General features: G+C 42.6%; 2 protein-coding genes and 1 pseudogene across 2 annotated transcripts; all 3 read right to left on the reverse strand.

Moving 5' to 3' along the window:
- Window positions 1-438: 438 nt before the first annotated feature.
- Window positions 439-1,863, reverse strand: LOC149302461 (protein kinase C delta type-like). The gene has a single exon (XM_089482550.1). It carries the CDS (start codon window positions 1,861-1,863, stop codon window positions 439-441), a length of 1,425 nt encoding a protein of 474 aa, XP_089338676.1.
- A 2,627-nt stretch (window positions 1,864-4,490) lies between these two features.
- Window positions 4,491-5,915, reverse strand: LOC149302462 (protein kinase C delta type-like). Its single transcript, XM_089482551.1, has one exon. It carries the CDS (start codon window positions 5,913-5,915, stop codon window positions 4,491-4,493), a length of 1,425 nt encoding a protein of 474 aa, XP_089338677.1.
- Window positions 5,916-8,542: 2,627 nt separating this feature from the next.
- LOC149302463 (protein kinase C delta type pseudogene) lies at window positions 8,543-9,409 on the reverse strand (annotated as a pseudogene).
- Between the last annotated feature and the right edge of the window lie 2,167 nt (window positions 9,410-11,576).

The raw sequence follows: 11,576 nt of genomic DNA on the forward strand, positions 1-11,576 counted from the left end.
AGTTTTTTTCCCCAATTATGGGCCCTTCAGGCTCCCCACAGATTCAGCCCTTTTCTATTGGCATTTTTTCCTCTTATTTCTATGACTTATGTACACCATCAATTTGTTAAAGGATTGTGTTTATCCTGGAATACACAGATCATCTTAAGTTCCATTCCATATATTTTTACAAAATTGTATATTTAAACTTAGGTCAAAGCTTTATTTACATCGCAGGTACCCTAAGTCACAAGGGTCTAGCTGGCCCTTACATATTCTAAAACCTATATAACATGGGGATTATAAATGCTTTGCAAATTGAACTAAGTACACTTGTTATGAAAACCAAATATTTGGTAAAGCAAACCACTAGGCTCAAGGATCGAATGAATTTTTGTTTATTGTCTGAGCATATGTGAAGAATCTGTCGTCTGAGCATGTCTGTTAAATGTGATCTGTTCACTTGAGAGAGATCATCCAATCTGGACTGACAAAGGAAAGGCCAAACAAGAACTGGTTGTTGCAAAGATGAGGGCATTTCTGGCTGACCTCCAGACATGGTGGCATGCGCTGGAGAGATTTCCGATTGTGCTTTGATCTTAAAGTCCAGTGCCGTGGAGGGGCTATCTGGCACTTTTCTAAATCTCCCCACTTGATGTTTTTAAAGAATGGGTGCTGCCTGATGTCACCTGTATTTCCAAGACGATGCTCAGGATCCTTTTTCAGGAGTTCTTTCAAGATGGCCACAGCTCGTTTGCTCAACCCTTTGTGGTAATGAGGGTCATCGTGAATAATTGAACGGGCCGTAGCTTTCTTACAGTTTCCACAACGGAAAGGAAATAGTCCCTCATTGAGCATGCGGAACAGCATCACTCCGAAGGACCACCAGTCCACAGCAGCTCCATATCCCTTGCCCAAATGTATCTCTGGGGCCATGTACAAGAAAGTCCCACAGCGTCCCGTTGTCAGTGTGGCTCCAAAAATATCTTCTGCGACAAGGCCAAAATCACTTATTTTGGCATGCCCTCTACCATCAAGTAAGATGTTGTCTGGTTTCAGGTCCCTATGGATAATGCCGCGGGAATGAAGGTATTGGAGGCCACAGGCTATTTCTGCTGAATAAAACCTTGCTGTCCTCTCCTTCATGCAGCCCACTCTGCGCATGTACTGTTCAAGGCTCCCTGCAGGCATGTATTCCATGATAAAGAAGACACGGGTTTCTGTCTGGAAGGCAGCGTACCCGTGGCAGAGAAACGGGCTGTTCCTAGCCAACTCCAATGTCCTCTTCTCTGGTAATATATGCTTTGTGGCTTTTTTCGTAACCATTTTAACTGCTACCATGGAATCCTTTCCAGTGAATGAAGCCAACATGACTTTCCCAAATGCCCCCTGTCCTAGCTCAAACTGAAACCTAAGGCTGGACAGTGAAATGGGGAGGGAGTCTCTAGAGCTCTTCACACTTAGACAATCTTCTCCTGATCTATTTGGCTCCTCATATCTATGTATTTTCTTCTCAGGGGCACTGCTGTTTGCACTGATTTTGTGCCGTTTCCTCACATTCCTTCTTGCATCCTTTACAGAATGTTTTGTTTGCGCTGGACTATTTGCCCTGCTTTGGCACTGGATGTTCCCCTTTTCAGTACAACTGCAGCTTTCCTTTTCTCTTCTTCCCCCATTGCTCTTTTGGGGTACTGAGAGTCCTTTGTCCAAGGTCACCCTGTATTCATCTCTTCTCCTCCACCTTACTGCATTAAGTAAAGCATTTCCCGCCCTTCTGAAAAATGCACAGATTGTGCTTGGGCGGCGTTTCTGTGTTCTCCACCTTGGCAAACAGAAGAAGCTACATTCTTCCATAGCTTGTGGTGGGTTCCCACTATTTTCCATCTTGCTATTTCACAAAACTGGCTATAACACTTTTAACTTGCTATCAAAAGCACCTTGTAAGTGTGAAGCGCTGAACTGCACTGAGGCGTGGGGGAGTGGCCTGGAACTATAAACAGTGATGTCACTGGCCTTTATGATGTCATAATGCATAGATCAGGCAAAGGCAGTTTTGTTTAGATGTACGCCAGTGCTATTTAAAACCTCACTTTTCTAATTTAGGTGTTGATTTTTTTGAAAAAAAAAAATGTTTTTAATTGTAAGCAATGTGTGCTTTGTATAGGTTTTACCGGAGATATTATAGTTTGATGCCAACGTAAAATTTTATATGTATCCCAACTTTCTGTGTAGCAAACCATTACATTTTTTTTTCTGTGGTTACAATAAAAGGTTATAAGCTCCTCATTTCATTGCATACCTATATCAGATGGGGAGGAATTTTGTTGGCCATCCAACAAAATGTCCCTGAGTCTTGATGTGTTTTTGATTAAAGATGAAATGCTATTTATCATACAATGTAAAGTGGTCTTAAAGGTGTTATTCTAGGGCTGTTATTAATGTGAATGGTATAGTGGGTGAGCCTCTGCAGTCCTTTCATATCAGTACTGCTCATATGGGATAGTGCATGTCTTAGCAATGGGCACATACCTAAGCAGTTTGCATCGTCATAAGTGTGCTAGACTTGGTTTAGAATCAGTGCGGCTGTGGGGTTCCGTACATTACTTCAGCCAAGGACAGCAGTCCCTTATCAATGTGCTTAAAGATGACTATGGACACTTATTTTTCATACCAAATGTATTTGCCTACTTTGTTGACCCACTAGGCAACCCTAAACACTGGCTCCAACTTGTGTGAGCCAATGTAAGCATAGAAATAAGAATAAATAATATAGCAGCTGAATGTCAGTTATTGCGGCTTCTTGACATTGTTCTTGTTAGTTTTTCTGCATAGAGGAAACTCTCCCTGGCTGTGTTAAAATGTCACTTGAAGATGACTATTGGTGCATTCCATGTGCTGCCAGCCACCTAATTCACACAAATGATGCGGCCCATCCTGAAAATAAGTGTGTATTGCCAGGACTGCCTGGACTTTCCAAACACACATGGATGATGCCGCAAATGCCACTTTCAAGATTAAAATAACAATGGTACAGGAAGAATAGAAATAATGTGCACAAATAGAAGCTGGCGATCATAATATATAACACATACTTGTGTGCTTCAAGGACCCTTTCTGTGTGTTCTAGTTGGTTTTAATGCTTTTGTGACAAACTGCTGTATTTTATATAAGGGGTGCAGCCCTGCTAAAAAGAGTTTCCTGCATGTACAGCAAGCTAGTCTTTTCAATTTGCATAGGAAATGAGAGAATGGGACGGGGAAAATCAAAGAGCAAGGGGGGGGGGATAAAGAGAAGGGGAAGCGGCAGGGAAAAAGACGAGAAGTAAAGAGAATCTGGTCCTGGGACCAGTCCTTATTTATACAACCTGGGCAAGTCATATGTATGCAATATGGGTGCTGGGCAAGTTCTATTTGCGAAATCTGGGTGCCAGGGCTGTCATTTGGGGTGTGCGACCTCTGATCCATGACTGCAACCTTTCCTACATTGTTTATTTGACCTATATCTTCAATGCTGAGTTTGCATGTGGTTTACAGTTGATCTATGCCTGCAAGGCTGTGTTTCCATGTGTTTATTTGATCTAAACCTGAACCACATGAGGTGAAGAGAAGTGTGGTACAGTGAAGGAGGGGACCAGAACACCTAAGTGCCTGAACACCTAAGGTTGGCACTGATCGTGACTCACGTTTTGGGTTACACGCCAGGATCGCACCATTGATTTACTATGCTCCTCTCCTGCCCTGCACATGTAGTGTGGGGACGTCTTACGCGGACTCGCGCTAGGGTCAGCAGGAGGAAAGACTACACTGACTCTGACGGTCTCCTCCTAGACTGCAGAGTCAGCAAGTACGTTTGTTTGTTGGCTTGGGTTGGGTTTGGGGCCAAATTGCATGCTAAGAAGTGCGTGCGTGTGTGTGTGTGTGGGGGGGGGGGGTCAATCAATATTAAAACTGTCCTGAGCATACATTTAACACGCAATCCACTTTCACTGAAACTTTTAGATGACTCATTCAGTCAAGGCTGAAATTACTTTAAACTGATTAACTTCTCATTTCTCAGGCTTGATTTGACCAATTAGTTTTTTTCCCCAATTATGGGCCCTTCAGGCTCCCCACAGATTCAGCCCTTTTCTATTGGCATTTTTTCCTCTTATTTCTATGACTTATGTACACCATCAATTTGTTAAAGGATTGTGTTTATCCTGGAATACACAGATCATCTTAAGTTCCATTCCATATATTTTTACAAAATTGTATATTTAAACTTAGGTCAAAGCTTTATTTACATCGCAGGTACCCTAAGTCACAAGGGTCTAGCTGGCCCTTACATATTCTAAAACCTATATAACATGGGGATTATAAATGCTTTGCAAATTGAACTAAGTACACTTGTTATGAAAACCAAATATTTGGTAAAGCAAACCACTAGGCTCAAGGATCGAATGAATTTTTGTTTATTGTCTGAGCATATGTGAAGAATCTGTCGTCTGAGCATGTCTGTTAAATGTGATCTGTTCACTTGAGAGAGATCATCCAATCTGGACTGACAAAGGAAAGGCCAAACAAGAACTGGTTGTTGCAAAGATGAGGGCATTTCTGGGTGACCTCCAGACATGGTGGCATGCGCTGGAGAGATTTCCGATTGTGCTTTGATCTTAAAGTCCAGTGCCGTGGAGGGGCTATCTGGCACTTTTCTAAATCTCCCCACTTGATGTTTTTAAAGAATGGGTGCTGCCTGATGTCACCTGTATTTCCAAGACGATGCTCAGGATCCTTTTTCAGGAGTTCTTTCAAGATGGCCACAGCTCGTTTGCTCAACCCTTTGTGGTAATGAGGGTCATCGTGAATAATTGAACGGGCCGTAGCTTTCTTACAGTTTCCACAACGGAAAGGAAATAGTCCCTCATTGAGCATGCGGAACAGCATCACTCCGAAGGACCACCAGTCCACAGCAGCTCCATATCCCTTGCCCAAATGTATCTCTGGGGCCATGTACAAGAAAGTCCCACAGCGTCCCGTTGTCAGTGTGGCTCCAAAAATATCTTCTGCGACAAGGCCAAAATCACTTATTTTGGCATGCCCTCTACCATCAAGTAAGATGTTGTCTGGTTTCAGGTCCCTATGGATAATGCCGCGGGAATGAAGGTATTGGAGGCCACAGGCTATTTCTGCTGAATAAAACCTTGCTGTCCTCTCCTTCATGCAGCCCACTCTGCGCATGTACTGTTCAAGGCTCCCTGCAGGCATGTATTCCATGATAAAGAAGACACGGGTTTCTGTCTGGAAGGCAGCGTACCCGTGGCAGAGAAACGGGCTGTTCCTAGCCAACTCCAATGTCCTCTTCTCTGGTAATATATGCTTTGTGGCTTTTTTCGTAACCATTTTAACTGCTACCATGGAATCCTTTCCAGTGAATGAAGCCAACATGACTTTCCCAAATGCCCCCTGTCCTAGCTCAAACTGAAACCTAAGGCTGGACAGTGAAATGGGGAGGGAGTCTCTAGAGCTCTTCACACTTAGACAATCTTCTCCTGATCTATTTGGCTCCTCATATCTATGTATTTTCTTCTCAGGGGCACTGCTGTTTGCACTGATTTTGTGCCGTTTCCTCACATTCCTTCTTGCATCCTTTACAGAATGTTTTGTTTGCGCTGGACTATTTGCCCTGCTTTGGCACTGGATGTTCCCCTTTTCAGTACAACTGCAGCTTTCCTTTTCTCTTCTTCCCCCATTGCTCTTTTGGGGTACTGAGAGTCCTTTGTCCAAGGTCACCCTGTATTCATCTCTTCTCCTCCACCTTACTGCATTAAGTAAAGCATTTCCCGCCCTTCTGAAAAATGCACAGATTGTGCTTGGGCGGCGTTTCTGTGTTCTCCACCTTGGCAAACAGAAGAAGCTACATTCTTCCATAGCTTGTGGTGGGTTCCCACTATTTTCCATCTTGCTATTTCACAAAACTGGCTATAACACTTTTAACTTGCTATCAAAAGCACCTTGTAAGTGTGAAGCGCTGAACTGCACTGAGGCGTGGGGGAGTGGCCTGGAACTATAAACAGTGATGTCACTGGCCTTTATGATGTCATAATGCATAGATCAGGCAAAGGCAGTTTTGTTTAGATGTACGCCAGTGCTATTTAAAACCTCACTTTTCTAATTTAGGTGTTGATTTTTTTGAAAAAAAAAAATGTTTTTAATTGTAAGCAATGTGTGCTTTGTATAGGTTTTACCGGAGATATTATAGTTTGATGCCAACGTAAAATTTTATATGTATCCCAACTTTCTGTGTAGCAAACCATTACATTTTTTTTTCTGTGGTTACAATAAAAGGTTATAAGCTCCTCATTTCATTGCATACCTATATCAGATGGGGAGGAATTTTGTTGGCCATCCAACAAAATGTCCCTGAGTCTTGATGTGTTTTTGATTAAAGATGAAATGCTATTTATCATACAATGTAAAGTGGTCTTAAAGGTGTTATTCTAGGGCTGTTATTAATGTGAATGGTATAGTGGGTGAGCCTCTGCAGTCCTTTCATATCAGTACTGCTCATATGGGATAGTGCATGTCTTAGCAATGGGCACATACCTAAGCAGTTTGCATCGTCATAAGTGTGCTAGACTTGGTTTAGAATCAGTGCGGCTGTGGGGTTCCGTACATTACTTCAGCCAAGGACAGCAGTCCCTTATCAATGTGCTTAAAGATGACTATGGACACTTATTTTTCATACCAAATGTATTTGCCTACTTTGTTGACCCACTAGGCAACCCTAAACACTGGCTCCAACTTGTGTGAGCCAATGTAAGCATAGAAATAAGAATAAATAATATAGCAGCTGAATGTCAGTTATTGCGGCTTCTTGACATTGTTCTTGTTAGTTTTTCTGCATAGAGGAAACTCTCCCTGGCTGTGTTAAAATGTCACTTGAAGATGACTATTGGTGCATTCCATGTGCTGCCAGCCACCTAATTCACACAAATGATGCGGCCCATCCTGAAAATAAGTGTGTATTGCCAGGACTGCCTGGACTTTCCAAACACACATGGATGATGCCGCAAATGCCACTTTCAAGATTAAAATAACAATGGTACAGGAAGAATAGAAATAATGTGCACAAATAGAAGCTGGCGATCATAATATATAACACATACTTGTGTGCTTCAAGGACCCTTTCTGTGTGTTCTAGTTGGTTTTAATGCTTTTGTGACAAACTGCTGTATTTTATATAAGGGGTGCAGCCCTGCTAAAAAGAGGTTCCTGCATGTACAGCAAGCTAGTCTTTTCAATTTGCATAGGAAATGAGAGAATGGGACGGGGAAAATCAAAGAGCAAGGGGGGGGGGATAAAGAGAAGGGGAAGCGGCAGGGAAAAAGACGAGAAGTAAAGAGAATCTGGTCCTGGGACCAGTCCTTATTTATACAACCTGGGCAAGTCATATGTATGCAATATGGGTGCTGGGCAAGTTCTATTTGTGAAATCTGGGTGCCAGGGCTGTCATTTGGGGTGTGCGACCTCTGATCCATGACTGCAACCTTTCCTACATTGTTTATTTGACCTATATCTTCAATGCTGAGTTTGCATGTGGTTTACAGTTGATCTATGCCTGCAAGGCTGTGTTTCCATGTGTTTATTTGATCTAAACCTGAACCACATGAGGTGAAGAGAAGTGTGGTACAGTGAAGGAGGGGACCAGAACACCTAAGTGCCTGAACACCTAAGGTTGGCACTGATCGTGACTCACGTTTTGGGTTACACGCCAGGATCGCACCATTGATTTACTATGCTCCTCTCCTGCCCTGCACATGTAGTGTGGGGACGTCTTACGCGGACTCGCGCTAGGGTCAGCAGGAGGAAAGACTACACTGACTCTGACGGTCTCCTCCTAGACTGCAGAGTCAGCAAGTACGTTTGTTTGTTGGCTTGGGTTGGGTTTGGGGCCAAATTGCATGCTAAGAAGTGCGTGCGTGTGTGTGTGTGTGTGTGGGGGGGGTCAATCAATATTAAAACTGTCCTGAGCATACATTTAACACGCAATCCACTTTCACTGAAACTTTTAGATGACTCATTCAGTCAAGGCTGAAATTACTTTAAACTGATTAACTTCTCATTTCTCAGGCTTGATTTGACCAATTAGTTTTTTTCCCCAATTATGGGCCCTTCAGGCTCCCCACAGATTCAGCCCTTTTCTATTGGCATTTTTTCCTCTTATTTCTATGACTTATGTACACCATCAATTTGTTAAAGGATTGTGTTTATCCTGGAATACACAGATCATCTTAAGTTCCATTCCATATATTTTTACAAAATTGTATATTTAAACTTAGGTCAAAGCTTTATTTACATCGCAGGTACCCTAAGTCACAAGGGTCTAGCTGGCCCTTACATATTCTAAAACCTATATAACATGGGGATTATAAATGCTTTGCAAATTGAACTAAGTACACTTGTTATGAAAACCAAATATTTGGTAAAGCAAACCACTAGGCTCAAGGATCGAATGAATTTTTGTTTATTGTCTGAGCATATGTGAAGAATCTGTCGTCTGAGCATGTCTGTTAAATGTGATCTGTTCACTTGAGAGAGATCATCCAATCTGGACTGACAAAGGAAAGGCCAAACAAGAACTGGTTGTTGCAAAGATGAGGGCATTTCTGGGTGACCTCCAGACATGGTGGCATGCGCTGGAGAGATTTCCGATTGTGCTTTGATCTTAAAGTCCAGTGCCGTGGAGGGGCTATCTGGCACTTTTCTAAATCTCCCCACTTGATGTTTTTAAAGAATGGGTGCTGCCTGATGTCACCTGTATTTCCAAGACGATGCTCAGGATCCTTTTTCAGGAGTTCTTTCAAGATGGCCACAGCTCGTTTGCTCAACCCTTTGTGGTAATGAGGGTCATCGTGAATAATTGAACGGGCCGTAGCTTTCTTACAGTTTCCACAACGGAAAGGAAATAGTCCCTCATTGAGCATGCGGAACAGCATCACTCCGAAGGACCACCAGTCCACAGCAGCTCCATATCCCTTGCCCAAATGTATCTCTGGGGCCATGTACAAGAAAGTCCCACAGCGTCCCGTTGTCAGTGTGGCTCCAAAAATATCTTCTGCGACAAGGCCAAAATCACTTATTTTGGCATGCCCTCTACCATCAAGTAAGATGTTGTCTGGTTTCAGGTCCCTATGGATAATGCCGCGGGAATGAAGGTATTGGAGGCCACAGGCTATTTCTGCTGAATAAAACCTTGCTGTCCTCTCCTTCATGCAGCCCACTCTGCGCATGTACTGTTCAAGGCTCCCTGCAGGCATGTATTCCATGATAAAGAAGACACGGGTTTCTGTCTGGAAGGCAGCGTACCCGTGGCAGAGAAACGGGCTGTTCCTAGCCAACTCCAATGTCCTCTTCTCTGGTAATATATGCTTTGTGGCTTTTTTCGTAACCATTTTAACTGCTACCATGGAATCCTTTCCAGTGAATGAAGCCAACATGACTTTCCCAAATGCCCCCTGTCCTAGCTCAAACTGAAACCTAAGGCTGGACAGTGAAATGGGGAGGGAGTCTCTAGAGCTCTTCACACTTAGACAATCTTCTCCTGATCTATTTGGCTCCTCATATCTATGTATTTTCTTCTCAGGGGCACTGCTGTTTGCACTGATTTTGTGCCGTTTCCTCACATTCCTTCTTGCATCCTTTACAGAATGTTTTGTTTGCGCTGGACTATTTGCCCTGCTTTGGCACTGGATGTTCCCCTTTTCAGTACAACTGCAGCTTTCCTTTTCTCTTCTTCCCCCATTGCTCTTTTGGGGTACTGAGAGTCCTTTGTCCAAGGTCACCCTGTATTCATCTCTTCTCCTCCACCTTACTGCATTAAGTAAAGCATTTCCCGCCCTTCTGAAAAATGCACAGATTGTGCTTGGGCGGCGTTTCTGTGTTCTCCACCTTGGCAAACAGAAGAAGCTACATTCTTCCATAGCTTGTGGTGGGTTCCCACTATTTTCCATCTTGCTATTTCACAAAACTGGCTATAACACTTTTAACTTGCTATCAAAAGCACCTTGTAAGTGTGAAGCGCTGAACTGCACTGAGGCGTGGGGGAGTGGCCTGGAACTATAAACAGTGATGTCACTGGCCTTTATGATGTCATAATGCATAGATCAGGCAAAGGCAGTTTTGTTTAGATGTACGCCAGTGCTATTTAAAACCTCACTTTTCTAATTTAGGTGTTGATTTTTTTGAAAAAAAAAAATGTTTTTAATTGTAAGCAATGTGTGCTTTGTATAGGTTTTACCGGAGATATTATAGTTTGATGCCAACGTAAAATTTTATATGTATCCCAACTTTCTGTGTAGCAAACCATTACATTTTTTTTTCTGTGGTTACAATAAAAGGTTATAAGCTCCTCATTTCATTGCATACCTATATCAGATGGGGAGGAATTTTGTTGGCCATCCAACAAAATGTCCCTGAGTCTTGATGTGTTTTTGATTAAAGATGAAATGCTATTTATCATACAATGTAAAGTGGTCTTAAAGGTGTTATTCTAGGGCTGTTATTAATGTGAATGGTATAGTGGGTGAGCCTCTGCAGTCCTTTCATATCAGTACTGCTCATATGGGATAGTGCATGTCTTAGCAATGGGCACATACCTAAGCAGTTTGCATCGTCATAAGTGTGCTAGACTTGGTTTAGAATCAGTGCGGCTGTGGGGTTCCGTACATTACTTCAGCCAAGGACAGCAGTCCCTTATCAATGTGCTTAAAGATGACTATGGACACTTATTTTTCATACCAAATGTATTTGCCTACTTTGTTGACCCACTAGGCAACCCTAAACACTGGCTCCAACTTGTGTGAGCCAATGTAAGCATAGAAATAAGAATAAATAATATAGCAGCTGAATGTCAGTTATTGCGGCTTCTTGACATTGTTCTTGTTAGTTTTTCTGCATAGAGGAAACTCTCCCTGGCTGTGTTAAAATGTCACTTGAAGATGACTATTGGTGCATTCCATGTGCTGCCAGCCACCTAATTCACACAAATGATGCGGCCCATCCTGAAAATAAGTGTGTATTGCCAGGACTGCCTGGACTTTCCAAACACACATGGATGATGCCGCAAATGCCACTTTCAAGATTAAAATAACAATGGTACAGGAAGAATAGAAATAATGTGCACAAATAGAAGCTGGCGATGATAATATATATATGCTTCAAGGAGCCTTTCTGTGGGTTCTTTTTAATACTTTTGTGACAAAATGCAGTATTAGAATAATCATTCCCAGGACTGTGGCATCCCCAAACCTTTCCCACAGACAATTCTGTAGTGAAGGAAAACTTTGCCTCATTCTTAATTTTCACGGGGAGAAAAGGCAATTGTGCACAGCTGAACCAACTGATTGGGTGGCTGCGTGCGTGGCACTATCTACCAGTTGCATCCCAGGGGGATTGGTCACAGTCGAGGCAATGAGAGTTCTCATTCCCTCACCTGAAACACATTTTAACGTGTGCCGAAAAACAACTTTCATTTTAATGAATTTGTGAGTTGTTTTGTGTGAGTTATTATATGCTTGTGAGGGTATGCAATCTTGCTCAAGCCTGGTCATAATCTTTAAC

Source organism: Sceloporus occidentalis, unplaced genomic scaffold (genome assembly GCF_023333645.1).
Source record: "Sceloporus occidentalis isolate IW3139 unplaced genomic scaffold, rSceOcc1.0.p SCAF_19, whole genome shotgun sequence".
Lineage (NCBI taxonomy): Eukaryota > Metazoa > Chordata > Lepidosauria > Squamata > Phrynosomatidae > Sceloporus > Sceloporus occidentalis.

Coding starts and splice junctions, on each gene's coding strand:
- LOC149302461 (XM_089482550.1), bottom strand. CDS start 1,863: ATGGAAAATAGTGGGAACCCACCACAAGCTATGGAAGAATGTAGCTTC.
- LOC149302462 (XM_089482551.1), bottom strand. CDS start 5,915: ATGGAAAATAGTGGGAACCCACCACAAGCTATGGAAGAATGTAGCTTC.